This window comes from Labeo rohita, chromosome 5, assembly GCF_022985175.1.
Source record: "Labeo rohita strain BAU-BD-2019 chromosome 5, IGBB_LRoh.1.0, whole genome shotgun sequence".
NCBI classification, from domain to species: Eukaryota; Metazoa; Chordata; class Actinopteri; order Cypriniformes; family Cyprinidae; genus Labeo; species Labeo rohita.
Window position 1 is genome coordinate 16,199,158 of NC_066873.1, and position 27,245 is coordinate 16,226,402.

The 27,245-nt window shown below is 37.5% G+C and overlaps 2 protein-coding genes across 3 annotated transcripts in view; one reads left to right on the plus strand and one right to left on the minus strand.

Annotated features, from left to right (window-relative positions):
• slf1 (SMC5-SMC6 complex localization factor 1) overlaps positions 1-1,715 on the minus strand; it is a 42,670-nt gene extending 40,955 nt beyond the window's left edge. The window contains exons 1-3 of one of the 2 annotated variants that reach the window (XM_051110087.1): positions 1,580-1,715; positions 1,262-1,366; positions 968-1,079 (exon numbers count right to left, since the gene is read on the minus strand). In XM_051110087.1, coding sequence (XP_050966044.1) covers positions 968-1,078 — 111 coding nt within the window. In that variant the 5' untranslated portion in view covers position 1,079; positions 1,262-1,366; positions 1,580-1,715. Of the gene's footprint in view, positions 1-967; positions 1,080-1,261; positions 1,535-1,579 lie in introns of those variants that run through there. The other variant, XM_051110086.1, reaches the window with a different exon arrangement.
• An 88-nt stretch (positions 1,716-1,803) lies between these two features.
• Positions 1,804-27,245, plus strand: part of kiaa0825 (KIAA0825 ortholog) — a 163,408-nt gene continuing 137,966 nt past the window's right edge. Inside the window, exons 1-4 of the mRNA XM_051110077.1 lie at positions 1,804-2,298; positions 8,952-9,089; positions 19,516-19,684; positions 19,805-20,483. Of these exons, the coding sequence (XP_050966034.1) occupies positions 8,959-9,089; positions 19,516-19,684; positions 19,805-20,483 (979 nt within the window). The 5' untranslated portion in view covers positions 1,804-2,298; positions 8,952-8,958. The remainder of the gene's footprint in view (positions 2,299-8,951; positions 9,090-19,515; positions 19,685-19,804; positions 20,484-27,245) is intronic.

Sequence of the window (27,245 nt, forward strand, 5' to 3'; positions counted from 1 at the left end):
TAATAAACAAAGTAAATTCTGAGCTTTTGTAATCACTTTTTTCCAATAGTTGTGGAAAAAGTGTGAGTGTTTTTACAAAGCATCATCAATCAGCCATATTGGCGGCACTGAACGTAAACAATGCCACTGAACTAAACTGAAACTCGCATATTTTGCTGATAATTGCTGCTGAAATTGGTCAACTGTTGACATGTTTTGGGTTGAACTAATTGGTTGGACTGGAAAAACAAACAAACATCTGGAGTACTATAGACTGTCAAAAGTTATAACAAATCAAGGAGAAGTGTGCAAAAAACTGTTTGAAGAACAAAAGGCGTTTGTGGTTGGCCAAAATGAAGAGACTTTTTATTTCCAGTCAGGTAGGTGAAATATTAGGCTACTATCTTAATTTATACTGCTTGTATGTATCTTTACCACCTATTAATTTTAACTTGTCAAAATATTGCGCCCTTTCCTGATTACTAAGTCCTTCTCTATATGATTTAGCAGCTCCCACACATTTTTCCCCCGTGGTTTACACAGCATAAATTAGCAGAACAACTATTCAGTAGTACATTAACCATGCAATCCATGCTGTTGTTTACATCCGAATATCGCCAATATGACTGTGCATCCAGGTAACTGACCAAATCGTGACCTAAGTGCAAACCCTCAATTACTTTTAGGTATACTGGTATATATGGGTATATTAACTGGTATATTATTATTTAAATAACACACTTATTAAACGATTTGCTTAATATATGTTCTTGTGTGCATTATTATTATAATTTTTCGTAGCTAATGCAATCACAGTCAAACACTAATAAGTCTGATATTAGATTTTCTGATCAAATAGTCTCTCCAAATATTTTGGGGCCACTGTACAACAGAAGAACTCCCCATTCAAAAGATTGTTACAACAGGTAATAAAATGCTTACCAAGGTAAAGGGTAAGCAATCACGTGTCTTTAGGGCAGATACTTACAGAGCCGCCAATATATATGCCCCCCAGCTTTCTGATTCCCTGGAGTAATTGTCTTTTCTGGGAACGATTCTTGATGCCAGACATTTGGAAGATGTATTTATTGTCCACCATCCTAGTGAAAAACATATTAAATGATAAACAACTAACTTACCCATCATAAATAAGCGCTCCAATAACAACTTTCAAATAGCATTACAGCTATTGACTGTTTACAAACACTAAAGAACAGAAGAATCTCAAGTAAAGTTGAATTTGCTTTACAAAAATAGGAAGTTCATAGTTTCTATATCTTACCTGAAACTGAAACAGTGAAATATCTGTGATATGATGAATTGTCCGATACAGTCCGATTTCGCTCTTACGATAACAGCGCGCTAAATGTCATCATTGACCATTCGTCTATATAAAGTGACATTTTACCAAAGGGCACCACCAGTATTGTATACATAACAAACACAAAACACGATTAATATGACGTTAACTGTAAGACTAAATCGATTAAATAGTTTTCCCTGTTGTTGTTTCTGTCATTTCGCTTACTTCAAAACTAGCGTACAGAGTGATGCCTGACCACGGTGTATTATTAGGGGTGACCACTATGTTTAAACTCACATTTATATTGTTGTACTTTACTTCAGGCGTTTAAACTTATACAAATAACTTCAGAGTTGTCTAAAAAAAAAAGAAAGATCATTTTTGAAGCAAAAACAACGAATGAGAAGAATATTATAATATCACCAAATACTCGCTCCCCCTTTACTCTGTGATTTACTCTGCTCCGTAACACGGAAATTCTGATATGCTTCCGGTTGGTTGTCAGAGACGCTTTGCGCTTGAGAATCACAGTAGTGCGTCACCACATGTGTTTATAAACAAACGGATGCGACGGCTGAACAGTTATATATTCGTCCCCGTAAGCGAGCTTGACAGCATGTTATTTAACCATCTAAAAGCCTTTTAATCTTATACGACACTTTTGTCTGCAATCTCACGTTGTGGATCGATATAAATGACTGAAACACTATTTCTCACACTCCCATTAAAACACCCGCAGTTTTCTTCCATTAGTGCTGTCTCAGATTGGCAGAAAATACTGTGATACTGTGAGACTGTCCATTTGCTATATTTAGTCGACACTATTAGACTCATGCTTTTAGATCTGATTGCAATAGTAAATACTTCTCAGATCATTTAGGGCATTTCACTGCAATGAAAAGTAAAGATTGGGAAGAATTGCATCTGACAAGTCTGCTTGGATTTTAGCCCTGATAGTCTTTCATTGCTGTTGGATTTAATCTGATGAAGAGCCCCTGAAATCACAACGTGAAAAGGTACTGTGTAATTTGCCTTAACCTCAGTGTTTATTAGTATTTACTAGTGTTTGTGGTGTGATGATGGACTTGGACCATCAGTGGTAATGTAGTAAAATAGTTAAATGCTTTGAAAACCGCCCTGCATGTACGCATAGGCAACAGGTGTCCTCTCAAAGAGCTGTGCAAGGTCAAAGCAATTTTAGAAAGTAAGGAACAGATCTAGGTCGAGTTTGAAGGGTTGTTGACATGAAATGCTTTTGGGAAGTGATGTGATTTGGAGTGGCTTGTTGTAGTTTGTGTAAATCTACTTTAACAGCATTTTGCTAACTCTTTTGTAGTCATGATGAATGCAGATTATATCACTTGAAATATTACATAGAATGTTCATAGCTTTAATAGACATAAGACTTTATTAACCATATATAAACCTGTTAACCATATGTAAAATGAGATTAATAGATTTTTTTTTTCGTTTTTAAGAATCTTATGCTCACAAAGCCTACATTTATTTGATGAAAAGTACAGTACAAACCATAATAAGGTCAGTTATTTATTTATTTATGTGTTTACTTAATAATTATTAATCATTAATTATTTAAAAAGCCATTACTTTGATCTTCAGTGTAACTTAAGTCTAAATCATTCTAATATGCTGAATTTATTTATTTATTTATTTATTTTACTTATTTAGCTTATCACTTAATATTTTTGTGGTACAAATCGTGGTACATTTTTTCAGCACTCTTAGATGAATAAGAACAGTATTTATATAGTACAGTATTTTAAATAGATTTTTTTTTGTGACATTATAAATATATTTACTGTCACTTTTAATAAATTTAATCCATAATTTGTAAATACAGGTGTGTATGTATATGTATGCATATGTATGTCCTCAAAGTTTTATTTTATTTTATTTTATTTTATCATGTGTAAATTTATGTCCCAGTCACACTTTGTTAAATAAACACAATCTCTTACACTATGAGAAAAAGAAAAATATATACATATTTTTAAATTAACAATGTAATCAATGTTCTGTTTATTAAAGCCAAGTACAGTATGAATCTAATTAAGTTAGTGTTTTTCAGCAATTTACATTTATTTCAAAATAATAACTCAAGGCAGTCAAAAATTCAAACAATGTATTTTATTTGTGAACTTATGTTCTGCCATTATTTTTAATAATATTAGTTGTACTCTTAACTCTTTTTGAATTTTTTCAGATCATCAGTCATCAAAGCACAGTAAATATTGGTCACAGAGATTTACTTTAAATTTCACCAAGTTGATTACTCACTAAAAACCCCCACAGTTCATGGTTTCAGGCCATTTCAAGGCTTATTTTGACTTAACAAGTGTTTTATATCTAAGTGTGTGACTTACTTCTTTTAATTAGTATTTCCTGTAATGCCATTATATTGTTCATTCAGACTGATTCACAAACGTGGAACGTGCATCAACACAAGAGGCGGGATTTATTGCATGAACCAATAGAGACAGAGCGACATGTCATAAACTGAAAACTACGCCCACCGGGGGGGAAACAATCCAACCCTCCCCATTGACTGGTATTGCAGGAAAGTGCCTAAACAAAAAACAAGCTAAAAAAACAAACAAAAAATGAGCGTTTAAGGACACAGAAGTAGAGCACAATGTGTCATATTACTCCGAGAACTACGCCCACTGGAGTGAAACATAATCAGCCACAGGAAACATTCATTATTTTTAACCACATCAAATGATTATTTCACCAACCTGTGTGAACCTGAGAGGAGGAGATATATTGAGAAACTAAATTTTAATCGGTCTGTGTCAGTGCCCCTTTTCCATACCTTACCTTCCATAACCTGAAATCTACAACTATTGTCCTTAACGCTTGTTTTTTAGTTCTTATTTTTTGTCGACTACTTATAAAAACTTAATTCTGTTTTTTTTTTTTTTTTTTTAAGCTTGTTTACTGTACACCTTGTCCCACAGCAGCTTTTAGGCATTGTTCTGTTTTTTTGTTACAAGTCAGAAATGACAAGAAGACAGCTTCCCACAATACATAGTCAATGGAGAGGTTTGGATTCCGGAGCTCTGTCTCTATCACCGCTAAACATAACCAGTCATATCCAATCATATCGCAGTGGAGGCATTGCTCAGTCATTCTCATTTACCCCCCCACCAAAACCACCGCAAGCTTTAGGGGGTCTGTTAAAACTCATTGGGCTCAGGGGAGGCGAAAGAGACGCAGACTCCTGATGGTGTTGCTGAAGGGCAGTGCTTTTTTAGAAAAACGAGTGATTTATGCACTTTTTAATGGTATATTTTAAACTACATTTTTTTTTTCTCATGCAATATTTTGAAGAGGCACTGCCTCCATTCCCTCCTCAGAGGAAACACCCCTGATATATACACCCTTGTAGTGCATATGAATATCAGAATTGATAGTTCTAAACTTTTATTTCTAGAATTTATTGTGTAAAAAATGTCTTTGAGCTTCGCTGGAATTTTATGCTTGGCTAAAATTGGAAATTGACATATCTAATACACATTTTTTACATCTAAATCTGTGTATGACACTGGAATCAAGTCAAATTCATTTTTCAGCTACCCACAGGACTGACAGTGATTGACTAAATAGGAATTATGAATACACAATCAATATGAATTAATGAACTCTCCATTGAAATGTGTCCATTTCAGCTTGCTTAAACAACCTGCTTTCTAGCGCTTGAAAATTAAGCGTTAGATGACATCGAGGAAAAAAAACTGGTGATTATAACAACAGTGGTTACCATGGTAACCTTCATTTAATGAATCAAGTATTATAAATGTAAATTGCATTACGTTTCCTGTATATGAAGGTGACGTTTAATTTATTTATTTACTTATCTATATTTTTAACAAATGTAGTATTGCTTCCCTCAGTCATGTTGTAGCTGACATATTTTGACAAATTCAGCTGAAACTGTAAAGCAGTGGAAACTTTTGAATACTTTAAACAGTAGTTCACATATTAGCCAAAAAATGTGAAATATAGTGAAAATATTGTCATAACCATTCCAGGACAAGTTCAGGAGAAGTCATCGTGAAAAAACAACATGCACACAGTCGGTAAACACAACCATTGCACAGACTAGATTTATTCCCCGGAACTTTTTTCTTTCTTCCCTGCATTCTTTCTCTTTTTTCACATTCACCTGTATTGCATGAATACGGCACACTTTTGCTTGTCTCAACCAACCAACAAACACAAGCTCCTCACCATTTCGGAGTAAAACAATGTACTTCTTTAATACATTAAATATCCCGAAAGCTTTATTTAAGAGTTTTGGGAGCAAGAACATGATAAGAAAACCTTTTTTTAGACAGTTTTAAAGCAGAGGCACTGGCTGCTAAATATTTCACACCACTACCTCCATTCTGAGCGTGGAGCAGTTTGTAAGGGTAGACATGCGGAGAAATACTAGTGTGTCTTTAAGTGTCGAGAGAATACATTTGCCCCAGCACACACACACACACACTTTCACACAGCACAGCACCAGCTCTCTTCCTTGTGTGGCAGCTTTCAGAACTACTCTGGGACTCCACAACATTTGAGTTCAAAATAGATAACAAGACAAAGGAAATGGAGGGTGCATCTGCCTAATTGGGCCCTATGTGGTGACAGCATGAACCTGACACTTTTCCCACAACTCTCATGTGGATGAGACACAGGCGATGATGCGCATCCCTTTGTAACATCGGCTACACGCAGACGCGTGCGCGCGCAGACATTGACGCAGTCGGTCCCAGTGTAATTACACTGTTCAGTTCCTAATCCTGTGTCTTAAAAACCTACACAAGTCACTCTCTCTCTCTCTTCACTCTTTCCCCTCAGACAGTAGCGGAGGCTTGAATAGAGTTTAGAAAATAATAACACGCAAGCTTAACTGCGGAGTCTGTCAAGTGAGGGAAATAATATTTGTCCAGCTGGACAGCCTTTCCCTTTGTGCGGGCTAAATTAATGTTGAGATTTCTGTCTGCGTGAAGAGAAAGGGCTGTCGTGTCGGAGAGGAAGTGCGAGCTGTTTGGTGTTTGACAGGGATTATTAAAATCAGCCCAGATGAAGGGAAGAGGGGCGCCAGCAAAGCCAAATTGACACTGACACTCTCCATTACACTCCACTTGACTTGCGATGACGACGTTGATACAGTCTCTCTCTCGAGCGTGTGCTGGATCTGCGCGGGACTTGAGCATTGAGGGCTTTATAGCAATCTGAGGCCAGATGGATTGTTTATTTAAAGCGAGGGCAAGAAGATGTGTCAGTCTATATCCCGCCGGCGTCTGGTAATACCGCAAGGCCGCTCTTTCCGATATGCATGTATTACCACCGAGCCGTACTGTAAATTGAATGGCACTCCAGCTTGACACGGAGAGGGGAGGCGGGTAGATGAAAAGCAATGGATTGAGGCTAGAAATATTTATGGCAGATGATAACTAGCGCCTTGTTCCAGCTGCGCTTTGACGCGCAGCCGCTGATAAGGATCTTGTTGGAGGTGAAATCAAATCATTTCGTGTAAGGGGCCGTCATGTGTGTTCGAGGACACGTTTCATCAAACGTAAAGGCTTTTCTTTTCAAGCTTACATTTGATCCCATTCAGACAAATGCAGTACACAAGCAGACATTGATTATTTCTTTCCGCTTCTTTTCATTTTACTGGCAACGGCTGTCCACAAAGTAGGTTATGGTGCCCACAATAGGTGTGAAATGGAGCTGTACAGGGATGTATTTTAGCCAATGCAGTCGTTTGCTGCGGAAGAAACTCTTCTGTACTTTTGTTCATTTTGCTTAGGTTGCCAGATCTCACAAAAAAAAAAAAAAAAAAAAAAAAAAACTATTTTCTTTCTCTAAAAGCCCCTGATCCTTTCAATTTGGAGTAGGTTTATGAATTATGATGAGACAAACTCATGGTTAATTTTGTTGCCAATTTTTTGTAACATACTCTGCCCTCCAAAAGTTTAGAAACACCCCTGGCAAAGTGTGGTTTTAGATGATATCAGCATAAATCCTTATCATTTTCTTGCAAATACATTAAAGTAAGTTGACATTATCATTGAAGACCAGCAATAATGATTTTCACTGTGATTACATAATAATGGCAATTTATTCATGTCAAAGTCAGACATGCCCCTTCGCCAGCTGTGATGCCTGGTTACTGGTTTAAACTTAGCCCAGGTGATTAAAAGATTTTGTAAATATTGTCCAAAACCCCACTTTTCTAGGGCGTTTCCAAACTTTTGGAGGGCAGTGTAAATATAAAACGAAACTTAAATACTGATTATATGAAACAAGGTTGGTTCTAGAGAACCCAAGCATTAGCAATCCCAAAAATGCAATATTCTGGAAATAAGCCCCAAAATCCAAACTGTTACTTCCCATACTTTCATGCAGCTTTATGATGTCACAAGCCATAAAATCCTGTTAACAATAACTTTAACGATAACTATAAAAGTTTAGTTAAAAAGTTAAAGTTAAAACAATAGGGAAGTCCACACTACACTGTAAAAAAAACAAAAACAAAAAAAAAAAACAAAAAAAAAAATTCCGCAAAATTTAAGGTAACAAAACGGCAGCTGTGTTTTTTTTTTTTTTTTTTTTTTTTTTTTTTAACAATTTTACTGTTAAAAAAAGTTTTACTGTTTTATCTTAAATTTACATGTAAATACTATAATTTCATTAACTGATGTAATGTTAATGTGCCAACCAAATGAAGTACTGAAATCTGTTATCCCTTGTAATACACTGATAACCACCTAAAGCAGGAGGTGATGAGAAAGTCACATGATGAACCAAAGCCCATCACAAGCAGCTTTTAAATATTAACATATATAGAAGGTGCACAGTGTCATTCACACAAACACTAAACACACATGAAACTTAAATAATGCAATAAACATAAATTTAACAACATTAGATGTAACATATAACTCAAATGTACAAAACTAAAAGAAAAAAATAAGAAAAAAAATAATAATAATAATTCAGAGAATTGCTGTTAAATTTACTGTCATTTTTTAACAGTGTACAACTATAATGGTACCGAGGTATGATATTGTTGGAATCACTTTAAGTATTTTTCCAGCTGATGAACGATAAAACATCGACAGCTAATCAGAATGCATCCTGCTTTAAAGAGCTTGAACATTTACAGTGGCAGGTGACATAAGAGCAGTGCATGCTTACAATCAACAGAATTGTTATTAATGGGCCATTCACACTAAAGATGATAAGGATAACAACATCTGTAACTATACCTTTTTAATAATCATTATAATTATATTAATTCAGAATCCACCTGACTTTAAAGAGCTTATGGTAGAAGACAAAACTGAAGCACAGTATATTAAACAACAATAATAAACTACATTATTATTGGTGTGGATGCTAATATAGTTTGTTATATATATTTTTATAGTTATCATTCTTGGTGTGGATGAGACTTTAGTCTCATATAGTAAGTGGACATGGCAACACTGACCCTAATTCAAAACAAAACGTATCTGGTAAATGGTTTTCCTTAAACAGAGCTGAACAGCTGCATTTACCTTATGGACTGAAAGTGTGTAAATATAAGAATCAAAGTATTTTTTTAAAATAGGAAAAAAATTGTAAAGTTTCACCAGTGTTTCACTGATTGCAGGGAAGAGATGGACTGGCAAGGTGACTTCCTGCATGACCATGCATTTGTGGAGCTGCCGATGGAAGGAATCCCCAGTGAGGTGGACATCCAAAACCTGATCAGAGACACAGAGGAGAAACTCAGGCTTAATGCCTGCAGGTCAGTGAAAAATCATACTGACCTCAAACTTTTAAACAAAAGGGTAGATATTTAAATTTGCAAGGCATAATAACAGATTATGAGAAATGTATAGATGTCATTGAGTTACATTATATCTCTGTAGTTTCCAACTATTTTTGCAAATAAAATTTTTGAAACATTTTACATATATTTGGAATAGGGGCCTCCTGTTCTGAGAGATTTTCTTAACACGAACACTCAGTGAACATACATTTGTGAATGTTTTTAGAATTCACTGCCATAAATGCATCAGAAGAAGGTCTATGTGTTTGAATTATACCATTGTGTTCACAAAAAAACACAAACAAGAGCAGTGTTGCAACTTTTTAAGAGTTTTATTTCTATGCTCAGTCTTGAGATGCAAAGAAAGAAAGATACACTGCCCTCCAAAAGTTTGAAAACACCCCTGGCAAAGTGTGGTTTTGGACGATATCAGCATAAATCCTTATCATTTTTTGGTTCAAATACATTAAAGTAACTTAACATTATCATTGAAGACCAGCAATAATGATTTTAATTTTCATTACATACTAATGCCAATAAATACCTGTCAAAGTCAGACATGCCCCTTTGCCAGCTGTGATGCCTGGTTACTGGTTTAAACTTGGCCCAGGTTTTTAAAAGATTTTTGGGTCAGCACACCTTAATAGCTTCAACAATTGATTGCCAATTAAGTTTAGAATACAATGAATTTAGGCCCAGATTATGCAGAGCTGTAATAGCTGCTAATGGTGGATATTTTGATGAATCGAAAATTTACGTTTTTTCTGTGTATAAACTGTTTATGTCAAAAAATATGTTTTCATAGTTTATGTTGTCCCTTATCATGCCAGTATTGTCCAAAACCCCACTTTTCTATAGCGTTTCCAAACTATTGGAGGGCAGTGTATGATTATGGATTATGTCATTTACTGTTATACAAGACATACAGCCCTTCATCACAAACACATAAACACACATCTTGTAGTTTTTTAATGGACTAACCCATTCAAAACAAGACAGTCTCAGTTTGTATTGATCCTCCATGTGCTTCAGTTTTAAAGGTGCTGGTTCTTTAGAAGGTTATTGATCACCCTGCTATAAAATGCATCAATATTTTAATATATATGACCGACAATGGTGTTTGTGCTATAAGGATACAGTATGAATTGCTAATATCAGCACTGACTGAGAAGACATAAAATTGCATAGGCTAATATATTAAGCACAAGGATTTTTTGTCATGTAGGAAATGTAACTGCAGGCCAGATGCAGTTGTTTAGTGCTTGAGTGGACATTGTATGGCGCTTCATTTTCAGAGCTATTATGTCCGCAGACGCTTCCTCCAGTGTCGGTAATCCTAACATTGAGACCGCATGATTAATTGAGGGTTGATGAATAGCATGCCACTTCATCTGAAATCAATGAACTTAAACACATTGTGAATGCAAGCTCGGAGCTAGACGTCCTTTTTTCCCTTTTGATGGAAGGATGTGGCATTATCAGATATTGAGGTTTTGTTGTCGGCGAAGGACATGTTGACGAGCGCCCCTGAACTTGTTTCTTCCGCTCTGTTTTAATTCGCAATCTTTTTTATGGCGATAATGTGCCTCAGATTCTCACCTGCATCGGTAGTTTTGGAGGACATGCTTCTCGCGGCTAGATTTCTGTTTGTTCTCCCGATCCTTGCCTCTCTACCTCATCCTTTTCCTCTCTCCCTGATGGCACCTCTTTCCATTGTGCCGCCGGTTTCGAAAAATCTATCTCTGCCATGCTTTTATCCTTTATGTTGCTCTGAGGACACGCGCAGGCCAGAAGGGTCTACGCTAAATGTGTTGTGCATGAACAAAGGCGGTCTTACTCCCCCCTGCCATTAGACACACGTTCTCATTCCTGTCTGTCCAGCCTCTCTTCTCTCCAAATGGGAAAGTAATAATTGAAGATTCCACATCTTGAAACGAAAACCCTTGTGTGGGTAATTCAAGGATTATTACTGAAGGCCGAGACAGTTTTTCTGCCTCTCTAAGCATTAAAGGGTTATTTTGTGTTCTTGGAGAAAGATGGAAGATGGGGAACCATTATAAGAACAAAGAACCCGGATAATAGGGAATTGCGCCTAGGAGAAAGAGAAAGGGAGGGCGGGAGGGGTGTAGCTCCGGCGGTCAGTTGGAGCGGAGCCGCCGTAGACGGACTTGGGCGACGCCCTTCTCCGTGACCTCCACTAGGGTGGGCCAAAGCTGTGCTCTACACCTGCTACCTAATCCACTTATCCTAGGAAAAGAACGGGAAACTGGAGAATTTGCGGCCGGGTGCCTCGTTTCGCGGTCCTAACCCGTGTACGGGTCAGCGAGACAGGCTGCCTCCTCTCGGGCTCTAGGATGTCGGAGATTTGCCTAAGAGCCGCTTCCTAATTGAAGGAGATTAAGATAGCCTGTCAAACAGCCTCGGATCTCCCAAATTGAAACGCTGTTATCCATTAAGCTTCATCAAATCGGACACTCGGGGAGGCCACCGGCAGTACGCCGGCCCCTAATGAAGTGTCAGCCATAGTCCAATGATGGGAGGCCGGGCTTCGGATTTCAGCCCAGCTTACGGAAGATAGCCGCAGCGGCGTGCCAATTTACCTCGTGTGTGCGTCCTGACAAATAACCCGTTGGGGGTTTGGCACCGGAGGAGGCTAAGCGGGCCAGATCTGGAGTCGGCGGGATCCACTTTCACGGGTCTCATTGGGTCCGGCGTATTCAGGGAAAGAGAGGCCTTCTTTGATAGCTCCCAGATAGGCTATTTGTTTCCTGGGCACATGACTTGGTGCTCACTGAAGCTGGGGCTTATTTGAAAGAGATCTTTTCCTCTCCCTCCCTCTCACCCTGCTATTTCCTTCTCCGCTTCTCTCTCCTGGAGCGCGACAGCCCACCCACACTAAATTAATTTTGACAAGGAACTTAAGATAACGTCAAAGCGCTGACTAATCAGTGTATTGGGTTTCTGTAAGGCAGAGAGCTGTGAAACATGCCATCATATTTAATAAAAGACTCCCGTTGCCTCTCTCTTTCTTTCTAGTCCTCTTGTTCTACCCCCCGCCCTCTCGCTCTCTCTTTACCTGGTCTGTCATGTCTGGTTTGTGCGGATTTGAAAAACAATTACAGTTTTTGGAAGCGTGATTGGCAGACGGGGAGGAAGCAGAGAATGAGGCTTAAGGGAGCTTTCGCTAGTCTGTGCGCTCAGGGTTTTGTGTGGAGCTGGTCTCCCTGAAATTCCTTTCAACTTCTCCTTTTGTTGTTGTTTGATTTAAAGGGTAGATTAATCAGGAATTTTTTGTGCGCACACGAGGCTGTTGACGGTCTTTTTGGCTTTAGTCGGTGTGCTTCTCTGAGGCGCACTCTCTCTCTCACTGTCTCTGTCTCTGTTCTTTCTTTCTTGTTGTGTGTGGCTCTCGGAGTCAGTGAAAATCGTGTTATTGGATCTGATTAATCTGGAGGGGGTTAGCACACCTCTTCAGGTGAGGTCAGATGATAGGGTGTTTTGTCTTGAGTTTGTCTAGTCTTTTTCACAGTAAGTTATGTCTTTATTTAGGTATATATATATAGGTACCTCAGTGTATGTACCTATATTTAGTTGTATGTAATCATACGCACAGTTGTAAAATGTTCCTATTTTTAGTTACATCTTTAAAAAGCAATGCATTAAAACAGTGCTTAAAGGGATAGTTCACTCAAAAATGGGAATTCTGTCATTAATTACTCACCTTTATGTCGTTCTAAACCCGTAAGACTTTTGTTCATTTTCGGAACACAAATGAAGATATTTTTAAAGAAATCTGAGAGCTTTCTGACCCTGCATAGACAGCAATGCAACTGACATGTTTAAGTCCCAAAAAAGGTAGTAAGGACAATTGATAGTCCATGTGACATCAGTGGTTCAGCCGTAATTTTATGATGCTAAGAGAATAATTTTTATGCACAAAAAAACAAATATAATGACGCAGTGCATCGGGGTTCATCAGCAGCGCACTGTACGTGGTACTGTCATGAGTGTGCGTTGAAGACTGACACAGATGAGACGAATTTTTGAGTAGGCGTCATTTTTGTTTTCTTTGCACACAAAAAGTATTCTCGTAGCTTCATTAAATTTAAGTTGAACCACTAATGTCACACGGACTATTTTAATCAATGTCCTTGGTACCTTTCTTAGCCTTGAATGTTGTAGTTACGTTGCTGTCTATGATTAGTTAGCTCTCGGATTTCATCAAAAATATCTTAATTTGTGTTTCTGAAGATGAAAGGTCTTACGAGTTTGGAACGACATGAGGATGAGTCATTAATGACAGATTTTTCTTTTTTTTTTGGGTGAACTAGCTCTTTAATTTCATGTGTTATATCACGTGTCATCAAATATTACATTTCTTTAAAGGTATAGCCATGAATGGCTGAATAGTTCAATGAATTTTACTGCAGTTAGTAATTATAAATGGAGAAAAAGGAGATTGCATAGGGTATTATAAGGCAGTGGTTCTAGTGGGCTGTTATAAACTATGTTTTCATGCATAGTTAGGATTGAAAATGCTTTTCATATATTTTGTTAACATTTGAATTATTAAAATCACATAATATTTAATATTACTAAATGTTTGTGTTTTATAAAAAAAAAAGGTTTTTTTTATTTTATAAAAATTTAATTGGGAAAATGTTGGTGGTTTTTTGGGCTGCGCCTGAAAAATGTGATTTAGTTTAGTGTTTTATTTTGGTTTTCTTTGCTTTGACATTGGTTTTGGACTTTATACTGACATTTAATGGAATAAATGCAGCATAACAGGAAAGTTTTCGCTTCACAGTGCCACTGTAGAATTTGCCGTCTGCGCAGATGTATTCAGCTATAATTTGTATCCAATAAAAGGGGAGTTACCAGTGTGGCTGCGACCATGAAAGGGAATTAAACAACTTGTTCTAGGAAAATTGGGGTTTTACATTTGTTTCAAAAGTACTGTTCTTTTCTTGGTCCCACTTTATATTAGGTGGCCTTAACTACTTATGTAAAAAAAACAAAACAAAAACAAGTACAATGTACTTATTGTGTTTATATTGTATTGCAAAACGCATTTGCTGCTGTTGAGGTGGGATACGGGTCTCGTTAGGGCTAGGTTTGGTGGTAAGGGTTGGTTTAAGGCTGGATTAATATGTAAGGGATGCATGGGTCAACAGTGTAACCATCAATGTAATTACAGAAATTAATTACAGATGTAATTACATGCAGGTATATTTAAAAAAATAAAAGTGCAGTGGAAAAAACATATGTATACAGTAAGTGTATTGTATCAAATGATTAAAGCATAAGTACATAGTAGTTAAGGCCACCTGATATAAAGTGGGGCCCTTTTCTTTAAGTGTAAAACATTTTAGGAGGGGAAAAAAAAAAAATTAGTGCACTTATAATGCTTTGTATATACAGTTTCAAATCGAAATTATTCAACCCCATTGACCTGCAAGGCATTTTGCCTCAGAGAACAAAATTTTGTGAAAACAGTTAAGCAAAGGCATCAGTACACTATTGGAGAAGGTTTATTAATACACATTTGAGTAATTATGAGAATAAAGTTGATGAATAATGGATTAAAAAAATCTAATTGGCTCCAAACATTCATGTTCAAATTATTCAACCCCCAAAAGTCAAATTTGGTGCAGAATCTTTTATTCTTTTAAAACCACCAATAAATACTACTTGAAAGTGCTTAGAAGCTTCTGTCACCTCTCTGCCACAATTTTGGCCCATTCCTTACCTGAAAAAGCTTTCAGATCACTGATAATCTTTGGTTTTCACATTGCCACTGCTTTAATCACATTCAACCAAATATTTTCAATGAGAATTCAATCTGTAGACTGAACAGGCCACTCAAGAACATTCTATAACTGATCCCTGAACCAAGGATGAGTAGATTTTGATGCATACTTCGGCTTGGCTGTCCTGCGGGAAAGTCCATTGATCATCAGCTTCAGTCATTGGACCAAAACCATCACAATTCCTGGCAAAATGGCCTGATATTTTAAAGAATCCATGGTATCCTTTATACAGTTATGTTTTCCACTTCCTGCCACAGTAAAATAACCCCATAACAGGACTAGCCCACGTCCATGTTTGACGATGGAGATGGTGTCTTCTGCTTATAAGCTTTGCCTTTTTTTGCACCAGACATACAGCTGATCCATGGGTCCAAAAAGTTCCAGTTTGGTCACATCACTCCATAAAACATTCTTTCAGAACTCCACAGGTCTATCCAAATAAATTTTAGCATGTTCAGGTCAGCCTTTTTGTTCTTCTTGGTCAAGAGTAGTATTCGGCAAGAGGCAATGCTTCTCTAGTGTTCTTCTTATACACTGCACTGAAATGTTTTTCCTCATTTCATTGGGTCATCTTGCAAGTCTTTGGCTGTACATTGCAAGGGTTTTTTTCCAGCTCCGATCAAACATTTTATAATATTGTGCTTTTTTTCTCAAAACCTTTTTCTCAAAGGTTTTCTGGTACAACACATTTCAAACTAAGGAATAAGATTGCCAGCTGTGTCTCTAGGAACTTTGAATGTCTTGGAAATCTTCATGTAGCCTTAGACTTTCTAATACAATAAAACTATTTTTCTTCTATAGCTTTTGTAAGAGCTCTGTTGCCTTAACCTTATTTGCTACTCAACTTCAGCACATGCATGGGCTAACTGTATAGTATGTGTCACATCCCAAGCTAATTCTGTTTTTTAATAGAGTTTATAAAGGCTTAATTAACCTTAATTGTGTTCCCAATTTTGTTCCCTACCATAAAAATAAGTTACTTAAAACACCAATGTTGAAAAGGGGTTGAATAATTATGACATAGTTGTGTTATTAAAAAATCCTATAACTCTATATATTGACATTATCACTTTTAATATGCCAGTTAACTGTTGTAGATGCAATTTTTATAAAGTCCTGGATCTTCAGTAAATCTTGTATTGTAAGCTTGTAAAGTATTGCAGTCTCTGGGCGTTGAATAATTTTGATTGCAACTGTACATACTTCAAAAAAGTATTACCAAAAGTTTCCCAAAAGTCTGTATTTATTTTTAGAAAAGAGTAATTGGTTTCAAACACATCTGTGATAATCTATTCGTATTTGAAGCATGTCCCTTAAATATTTATTGTTGCAATGTGAAACTTTGACACATCATCAGTGGCAGTCGGGCAGAAGTTTGACAGCAGCTGCCCCTTTGATTGATGCCAGTCCTCATGAGTACTCAGACCAACAGTGTCCGTGACTCGCCTTCAGTGATCGCTGACCCCATCCAGCGCCAATACACAGAGGATTACGCAGGCGTTGGCGAATGGCAGGAGTGTGTGCGGATGAGAGATGGGACTTTTATGAAGTTTTAGCGTTGTGTGGCTGCACAGATGGAAGCTCGTTTAGACCCTGCTGTTTGAGCAGAGTCCTGGGGTGACGCCTGGCTCAGCACCGGCTCTGAGCACAAATCCTTATTTTATTAGAAACATTAAACAGACTTAGTCAGTATATCTGCCTTTCTGCTAGCTCTGGATGGCTACACTTAACTAATGTATAAGAGCTAAGCTGAGCGATATCCTTGAGTTAACAACGTTCACAGAAAACACGGAGGAGCAAATAATTGTCATGAACTTGTTCAGAGCGCCCTATAAACACTATAGTTCACACAAAACTTATCAAAAATATTTCAAACTGGTAAAAAACTCTAAAAGTGAAGTAAAGCCGCACATTTAAATACAATTTGGCTGCTTTCGTCAACACGTGTCGACTATAAGCGGAATTTCATCACTATAAAATGGCAGTTTTGTTTGTGTGTCTGTGTCGACAGCATCTTTAGTGTGTAAAACAGAATTTTTATGTTCCCTGTTAGCGCTTGTGTTTTTACAGCGAGCTTTAGGCTGTTCATTAAACAGAATGAGAAGATTTGCCTTTCCAGCACGGTCTGTCAGCACCTTCATGTCCTCTCGTCACACATATTTCCTTTTTACTACAAAAAGAGACACATTTGTTGGATTCCTGTCGGCAACCTTGCATTTTAACCAACGAAAAGAGCCCTCTTCATCTTTGCTTTCTACATTATTCAGCTGCATATCGTTAAAATTAACAGCCCTTTATGTTCACTTTATGTTTGCTCTCTTTTTTTTTCCGAGGAAGTAAAACTGTGTCAGGTTTAAATGGAATTTAATAAGCTGCCATTCGAAGGCATCTGGACTCATGCATAGCCGTAGTGTTTACAGCAGCGCTTTATGTCGCTTTGTGCGAGAAGTGTCTGTGTTTCAGCTGCCTTGTGTGTGTGCGTATGTACCTGTATGGCTTTACGACTTTGTGTCATGTCTCATTTTTCACGGATAGAAGGAGACAGAAGTGCTGATGCCGTGTGGTTATGAGGAAGATCGGCTCATCCTGTGTTGTTGAGAGAGACGTGCCACATGCCGACACACGCACACACAACTGATATATTGATGTCTGTGTTCATTAGGTCCGATGTGGCTGATATCAGCTGTAGAGTGGCGGTAACCGGAGTGTGCTTGAGTATGAAGGGACAGCTTGCATGTAATGCATTGTGTGGCTGTATAAAAGTAGTTTAAGTGCTAAAAGTTCATTGTTATTCGACTGCACTATATATAGCCAGACAAAGAATCTCCGAACAGAACGACAATGTCACATCTATTTTTCTTTGGCATTTTATTGATAGAAGAAGTGGACAGGAAATGATCAAGAGAAGAGAGAGTACTAGATCACACAAGACAGACTGGATTCAAACTTCAGCATAGGAACCACAGCTGTATTTACTTCAGCAAAGAAAATACTTTATATTCCAGCAGAATTTGAATATGTCTCATTCACAAAATTATACATGTCCATCTCCAGTTGTGTCTTTGTCATTAGATATTGTTGACTATACGATCATGCTTTCAGGTGTCATTGAGAATGCAACCCACCCTGCTCTGTTTAACACGTTTTAACACGTTTTTAATTCATTTAAATGTTTTTTTTTTTTTTTTTTACATTTTACATTTTACATTTTCCTATTATTTATTTATTTATTTTAAGGGATATCAAAAAACGTTCACCAAAAAAATGAAAATGCTGTCATTAATTACTCAACCTCATAGCTTCAGAAAATTAAAGGAGATTATTGTAATTTATCTGTATTGTAAATGTACAGATTATTTACTCACCCCCTTAACATTCAAGATGTTCATGTCTTTCTTTCTTCAATTGTAAAGAAATTATGTTTTTTTTTAAGAAAACATTTCAGGAATGTTCTCCATATAGTGGACTTCTATGGTGCCCTTCAAGTTGAACTTCCAAAATGCAGTTTCAAAGGGCTCTAAACGATCCCAGCCGAGGAAGAAGGGTCTTATCTAGCGAAACGATCGGTTATTTTCTAAAAAAAAATTACAATTTATACACTTTTTAACCTAAAATGCACGTCATGTCTAGCTCTCTGTGAACTCTGTGCATTCCGGTTCATGACAGTTAGGGTATGTCGAAAAACACCCATCTCATTTTCTCCTTTAACTTCAAAATTGTCCTACATTGCTGTTTTACCTTTTTTTTTTGTAGGACGATTTTTAGAGCCCTTTGAAGCTGCATTTAAACTACATTTTGGAAGTTGAAACTCATGGGCACCATTAGAGTCCACTATATGGAGAAAAATCCTGAAATGTTTGCCTCAAAAAAAACATAATTTCTTTACAACTGAACAAAAAAAGACATGAACATGTATATAACAAGGGGGTAAGTAAAGTAAATGTTTGTGCTGGAAGTGAACTTCTTCTTTAAGATTGAACCACTGATGTCACATGGACAATTTTTAAGGTGTCCTTACTACCTTTCTGGGCCTTGAACATGGTGGTACTGTTGCTGTCTATGCAGGGTCAGAAAGCTCTCGGATTTAATAAAAAATATCTTAATTTGTGTTGCGAAGGTGAATGAACGTCTTATGGGTTTGGAACGTCATGAGGGTGAGTAATTAACGACAGTATTTTCAATTCCGGGTGAACTATCCCTTTAATTGCACAAAGTGCAGAGAACGTGGGCCTAGTTTTGAGGACTTGCTTATCATAATTGTATATAACTATGTAGATTAGTAATAAAAAGCTTTTTTCTTAGCTTTTTCTGTTTACCGATGACACATGGCCATTATGTATGAATGCATGCATACATGTATGTGGAGGTTATCAAACAAGTATGCAGGGCAAGTAAAAATCTGAACTAATGACCTAGGTCAGCAGATCAAATCCTTGAACCCTGGGATATGACTCTTTTAATATTCCCATAAGTTATTTTGGTGCCATATAAGAAGTAAATGGAGGGAGTGTAAAGTAAATCACTGACATTTAAAACTTTTGTGCAGTTTTTTTCCTCTGCTTGAAAGTTTGTGTTTGTTCCTTTTATTACAGTATTGAACAGAACCTGAAGGAACTGCAGGCCAAGGTTGGTGAGGCCAGCAGCGGAGAGAGAGTCCCCAGTCCAATAGAATGCCTCCAGTTGTTCAGTCAGCGCAACTTGAGCATTCTGAAACCAGTGGCTACGGGACACCAAGAGCTGCTGGACTTTCTTCGAGCCTTGGTGACCAAAATCATACTTAACCCTAATGCAGTCTGTCCAGCAGGACATACTGAGGTAGGATACATTGATCCACATTCAGTTCTTGACATTATTACTTCTGTCTTTCATGTATTTTAACAGCAAAACTCACTGAAGGCAGGGGAGGCTTTTGAAGAGGCCGTTCTTCAGCTACTACTGAACGTTTTATCTCAGTGTGGTGTTGCTTTCCCAACTTCCTGCCCTGCATCTAGCGAAGAGGCCTCCTCGACCCCTAACTTATCCATGCCGTGTGATGACCTTGCTCTTGAAGTCCAGGAAGCATGGGATGATGTTCGTTTCTCATTGCGGAGCCACTTACTTGGCAAACTCCAGATGATGACTGAACCAAGCCAAACTGAGGGAGAATTGAGTGTCGGGACCAAGGTTCCTCAGAAGATCTTCTTCCTTCAGCAACTGTTATTCCTCTACCCTGAAACGAAGGTCTTCAGCTGGTACCAGCACCTTCAGATCAAGGCCGTCCTCAGTGTTCTCCAAAACTGCCAGAGCTGCATCGCTGGAGGCGAGAAGGGCTTCGACAGACTAAGCCTGGGCTTTCAGAGTGCATCGCCAGCTCTTTGCTCAATGCTTCGAGAGGAAATTCATGTGCTTAATGGAGTTGCAGAACCATATAACATTTTGGCCTTTCTCAATCATGTCTATCTAAACACAGTGGCACAGGAACTAGGTGTGCTGATGGACAAGGAGATTGAGACGGCACTGAAAGACAACACCGCGCACAGCATGAAAGGAGGCAAGATGTCCAGCAAGAAGTCTGCAGTAGGTCAGTGCCTTCATGCCCTTCTATTCACTTTGCACACAAGACTGTGAATAATAAAAATTGGTTTATAAGCTGAAGCTGCCATTTCTTATCTGATTGGCTGAGTGATATAGTACAAAAAAGTTGTTGTTATTGACGTTTGCATAGTTTAATGTGTCAGTGTGCTTTGAAGTTAAATAGTAGAACAAATAAATCATTGGAAAACCAGCTTTTTGACTTAAGTAGCACCCTTGGCAGATATAACAGCTGATATAACACACTCGTTCTTTAATGAAAACCAAATTTTGTTCAGAAAGTTTTTCCAAGCACTGATGCAGAAGTTTCCACAAATGTGTTGCACTTGTAGGTTTCTTTGCTTTCACCCCTCTGTCCAGTTCATCCCAAAGCAACTTGATGGGGTTTAAGTCTGGAGACTGTGCTGGCCATTCCCTGATTTGGAGCCTTTACTTCTGAGGTAGTTCTAACATTGCCTGGAGGCATGTTGTGGGTCATTATCTAGCTGTAGGGTGAACCCCTGACCAACTAAGTGTATACCAGAGGGTATTGCATGACTTCAACATGCTGTGGTAGTCTTTTTGGTACAGGGTGCCAGGGTGCCACTCACTCTTGAACTGGAGATTTCAGTAGTCCACTGGCAGTAAATCTCTTTTTTTATTCAGAAGATGGAGGTGTTCTACAACTTTTGAGTGGTACGACATGTGAGTCCTGGATGTACAGTATCCCAAGCCGCTGTCTAAAAAAAAGCTGCATGTGATAAAGTTCGCTAGGTTTGAAACTTCAAATCTTTGAAAGATAATTATACTTTTGTTTGAGATACTCAATAGCAAGCTAAAGATAACTCAACACATTGCACCAGTGTCTGCAAAAACTTTCCAAACGATTTTGAAAAGTTTTTGAATTTTTCCATTTTTGTTTTTCATACCAATAATTTAATAAACTGTACTGTTAAATTAATGGGGATGGAGAAACTGTGTATCTTGAATTGGCTGAATCATTTTACATACTGTTTTCAGCACTGTCAGAATAAAAGTCCTCTTCTCTTCTTAGTATTGTCAGAAGTGCTGGAGTTTAAAGAAATAGTTCACATCCAGAATAAAAATTTGCTGATCTTTTCCTCAGCCCCATGTCATCTAAGATGTTCTTGTAATGAAGAAATAAAGGTTTTTGAGGAAAACGTTCCAGGATTTTTCTCCACATAGTGGACTTCAGTAGGAGCCAACGGGTTTAAGGTCCAAATTGCAGTTTCAGTGCAGCTTGACGATTGGTCATTTTCTAAAAATGAACCAAAATGTACATACTTTTTAACCACAAATGTTAGTCTTGCACTAGCTCTGCGTTCACGACTTAATGCATTACATAGTCGCGTTGGAAAAGGTCACGCATGGCGCAGGCGGAAGTACCAACCCAGTTTTTACAAAGCGAATGTGCAAGGAAAGTCAAACACCCTTTACAAAAAAGGTAAAACAACAATGTCGGACTATTTTGAAGCTGGATGAGAAAATGAGATGTTTTTTTGCCCTATCCAGCCTTTTTGAACCAAAGTACACAGACAAAGACAAAAACTCACCACACGTGATCTTTCCAACATGATTATGTAACGCGTGAAGTCGTAGACACGCAACGCAAGACAAGCATTTGTGGTTAAAAAGTAGATACATTTTTATTTTTATTTTTAGAACATGACCAATTGTTTCCTGAAACCCTTATTCCTCATCTGGGATCATGTAGAGCCCTTTGAAGCTGCATTGAAACTGCGATTTGGACCTTTAACCCATTAGTTTCCATTAAATTCCACTATATGGGGAAAAATCCAGGAATGCTTTCCTCAAAAACCTTAATTTCTTTTCGACTGAAGAAAGAAAGACGTGAACATCTTGGATGACATGGGGGGGTGAGTCAGTTTTCAGGAAATTTGTATTCTGGAATCTTTAAGGCCGATACCAATAACAAAACAAATAAAAAATACAAGCCAAATATCATACAATATATCTCTAATATATGGTTGATCACTATACCTAACCCAAAACTGCGGTTGTGTGCAGCCGCTTCTGGAGCCTTTTGAATTGCGAAGTGAATCAGACTTTATGCTGATAACCAAATATCTAGCTACATAAAACTAGTGTTATATAAATATTGTGCATCTTGAGTTTCTCTTATTTTAAAGATTGTAACAATTGTAACAAGATTGTAACAATCACTATTTTACTTTTTTTTTATTGGCTATTCTACTGATATTACGCCAAGTATTGGCAGATCCGTAATAGACTTGCTGATTGCGGCTCTGTGTAGAAACGTCAGTCCATTTTTGAATGGACTCATTAGGGCTTCTCTTCCATTTAATTCACGTTCCTGCCACAATTCACTAATTTTTACACGCGGCAGACGCTTTCCCTCATTTCCCGGCTGTAAAGAGAGGATGAGGGAGCAGCAGGGCTGAATAATTGGCCCTATGTTCATGGGGCCGCTTAATTCAGGTCTACAGACCTACACAGGGCCCAACAATCCTTCAAATATATTACCAGAGGCATCGCAAGTGTGTATTGCTTGAAAGTGACTGTAATGTGTGTCAGACACTTATGTGACTATATAAGTAATGTATTTACAACACTGTACCAGAAACCGTAGGCAATATTTAATGATTGAAATAGTTGTTTTTCTATTAGTCAGTTACTAATAGCAACTCACAGTCACTTGCCTCTTTATGGCTGGTTTTCCAGCTAACAACCGTCTCAGGAAATCTAAACATGATGTGAAGTCAAACAATGAGTGCTTTGACAGTTGTTGTTGGTTGCAGGGTTTGCGTTTTAGCAACATAGCGGAATTTTATTAGTAAGTAAATGACGAATAAAGGTTTCGCTTTCAATGGAAGGCATCAAAACAACCTGCCATTTCTTTTCTTTGTCTTGTTAGGTGTTATTTATTGTGCTTTATTCATACTCCATATTTTGCGGAAAGCCCGTCTGGGAGAAGTGGTGGTAGGGTTGGGGGGGGTTGAATCTTGACGCGCTGTCCCACGGGAGCGCCGCCGCTCCTGGCATCACACACTGTCAAAGCACTGAAGCATTTAACAGCTTTTCATGCGCAGATATGCCAGTTCCTTTAACCCCTCCATCTGAAAGGGATGAACAGACTTTGTTCCCCCCCTCCTTCACCAGATGTGGGAGTCTCAGCCCTTTGTACCCATCTTCTTCCATCCCTTGCTTTTCATTCCTCTCACTTTATGTCGTCTCTTTTTTCCTTTCCACTTTTTCTTAGAGGTAATGGGGTGAGGGCTGGGCTCAGGAGACTGCCATACAGGTCAGCTGATCTGGAACAATGAGGAGTTTAAACCCTTACTATCACACCTCAGTGGATTTGTAGCAGACAGGATAAAGAACTGAAAAGGTGGAAGTGAGAGACAGATTGTATGTGCGTGTCTGTGTGAGAGAGAGAGAAAGAGAGCTGGCTGATGTTTGTATGTTCTTGCACATACAGTGTATGTGGACATTACATGCTGTATTTCAAACTCACAGACATTGGATATTTCACGTATATGGCATTTTCAGTTCAGCCCGAAGAAAAGCGTATGGATTTCTGTGCTGTGCTGCATTCTCAAAGGAGGCTCTTTTTTTTTAATGTACAGTAAAGCTTACAGAAAATCAATATTATTTTACTCAGTTTTTGGTAGGGCAACGTTTTCAGTTTGTATAACATACAGTAGGGTCCAAAACTCTTAAGACCACAATGAAAATCTGGGATTATTTTTAACCTGGAAATAAACAGAACATGTAATCATGTGCACAGAGTGTGTTCTAGCGAAGCTCAAAATGCTCAAATCAAGCAGGAAAACATGTTCTTTGGGTTTTATGATGGAGTTCATGCAGCTCAAGGGCTGTTGTTGTTAAACCAGAGGGGTGGGACAAACCAAATACTACTGAAACATTCTGAAATGTTTAATATTTTTTATTCAATTTTTTTCTCTGTAACCGTTATGGTGATAAATGCAGTATACAATGAAAAAAAAAAAGCAATTTGAAAGCATTTTTTACAAGTGGCATTAGATATTTAGACTCCACTGTGTGTATGTAACATTCTCAGAGCGCAGCAATGCTTTCAGAAAGTCAATAAACTAACATTTTATAATATTGCTGTCAATAAGATTTTATAATTTTTATGAATGGCCAACTCTGTGTACTTAATTCTATGTATTTTATGTATATTTTTAAATATTTAAAGAGAGCCACAGTAATTTTTTATTTTGTTGTCTTTTTTTTTTTTTAAGTCTCCCTGTAGTAAAAGCCAAGCTTTTTATGTTTTTTATTTGTCTGTGTGGTGTTTTTAATATGCTTTTAGACAAACCTTGTGCCAAATCATTAATCAGCACCATAGCTGAGAATTTTCTCCTTGAACTGTTTTTATGACATACGCTTTTGCTTTGTCTGTTATTACAGATTGTTTGATATATAGTATTTATCATAGACTGTAAAAAAACATGGATGTAGTGTCTGTGATGTCACCCGTAGGTTTCTGAAGAGCATGTTTTAAGCTCACTCCCGCGCGTCACTCTCGGATAATCAAAAATGGGAAAAGAGGCGGGATGTGGGTGGAGCTGGTTGCTAAAACCACGCCTGCCTAGCTTGCCACGCCTGCCACTCCTTTAATTATGCAGAACTTTAAAGGGGTCAACGGATGCCCATTTTCCACAAGTTGATATGATTATTTAGGGTAGGGGTCACCAGACAACACCTCAACCGCTCAATCTGAGATATTCTTGTCTAACTTACATCCGTGCTCTGGCATCGAAACAATGGTCTCTAGCGGCCAATCGATGAATTGTAGTTTAAGTCACTTCCATGTTGGTTTCAAGAGAGAGATCAGGAGGTTGCCGCTTGGTATTTATGCACTTTTAACATACACAGCAACTTTTAGCCAATCATAGCATATCATAAATTCTTGGTAACATAATAAGTGGACCTCATAGAACAGTACAAAATAATAAGTTAATAATAATAATAAAATAATAAGTCACCTTGTCAAAAATTTTATCCTGTATAACTCATCTTTGATCATCAAAATGACATATTTAAATATTTAAGCCAGAGCCTCCTGATCCTGAACTGTAGTAAATGCGATATAATTGCGATACACGAATAGTGACTGATAAAACTCTTTTTTTTTTTTTTTTTTCTAGCGGACAACTACAGTGGATGCTGTAACATTCGTTAAAGTTACTTACTTGACAATGTTGTGTCCTCAAAATGCATTGAAGGCTCGAATGCAGCCTAGTTTGTGATTCCAATTCGCGCCTTGTTTGTAATCGAATCTGCAGTAAAATGAAGTGAACAAAGGACTAAGTTCTTACTGATGTGGCCTGGAACTTCTTTAAAAATAAAGTTCATCCACTTTTTCCTAATTTTGGGATCAGAAGAAAGGCAATGCAAAGACTGAGTTTTTGTACAGAGTCTTGTTATCTTTTAACCAATCTTTATTGTTTGATTTATCTATATGTGCAAATAAGGTGGGCAGTCTAAACAGGCAGTGATTTAGAAGCAGACCGGCTTCAATATAGACTAACAAGAAAATTTTGAGTTCTGAAACTTACTGAATGTGTTTATAGTACAATGAGCTCTTGTATTTCAAAAGATCAAGGAAATTTTGATTTCTCAGTTCATGACCCCTTTAAAGGAATGTTCTGAGTTCAGTGTAACCTAAAATTACTAAAACGTTTTCTTTGCAGTTATCTTACCTTAGCAAAAAACTCTCATCCTGCAGTATCTGCCAGGAGTGTTAATATTTAATTAAACCACACTTCCCTAAATTGTTTTTTTCTGAATTTACACAGTGTATCAGCTGTGGTGTGAAGGTGCATACACCCAATGCGGTTATGTAGTCAATAAATAAATAAATACATACATAAATAACTTTCAGTGCACATACAGTACCATTCAAAATAAATGTATTCATAAATAAATACTGTTCTTTTAAACTTTCTGTTTATAGAATCCTGAAAAAAAAATCCGAGAAAATTAAGCAGCACAATTTTAATCAGCGATTATGAGAAGTTTTTCATGAGAAACAAATCAGCTTATTACAATGGTTTGTAAATGATCATATGACAGGAGTAATGACCGCTTCAGCTTTACTATCACAGATATAAATTACATTTTAAAATATATTAAAATAGACTTTTGACTGTACACTAAATCACAGTTTTTTGTTTTTTTAAACTGAGCAATCCAAAATATTTTCTGTGGTTGTTTGTGATTGTCACATGTAAGCTTAATTTTTATTTATCCTGGAATATTCTGTTCAAGGGTGATTCAGAGACTTTTATTTAGTCTTCACCATGGACATAGTGTTTTGTTTATTCCGTGTAAATCAGTATCATAATGTGATTTATTGAAGCTGTTTACCCGTGGGTTCATTGTGTATTTCTCAATAATTACTCAAATATGTCAAGCAGTTCTGTTGTACCTGCTATTGATTTTGTTTTAGTAAATTTGACTAACCCATGTAACCCACGGCAATGGAACAACAATGATTGCATGTATTGCTGCCAAAAATAGACTCACAGTTACTCCTCCCCATAACAAATTAATAAAGATATCAAAACCTGCCTTTTTTTTTTTTTACCCCAAGGAGGGCCGCCCATCTCCTACTGCATCCCAGCTGGACTGTGCCTTTGGCATTGAAGGAGCCGGTTTAGTGTGTGTCAGTGGGGGCGGCTTATAATGCCGCCTGTCTTAGAGAGCAGCGGGCTGCAACAGACAACCCGCTGCACGCCAC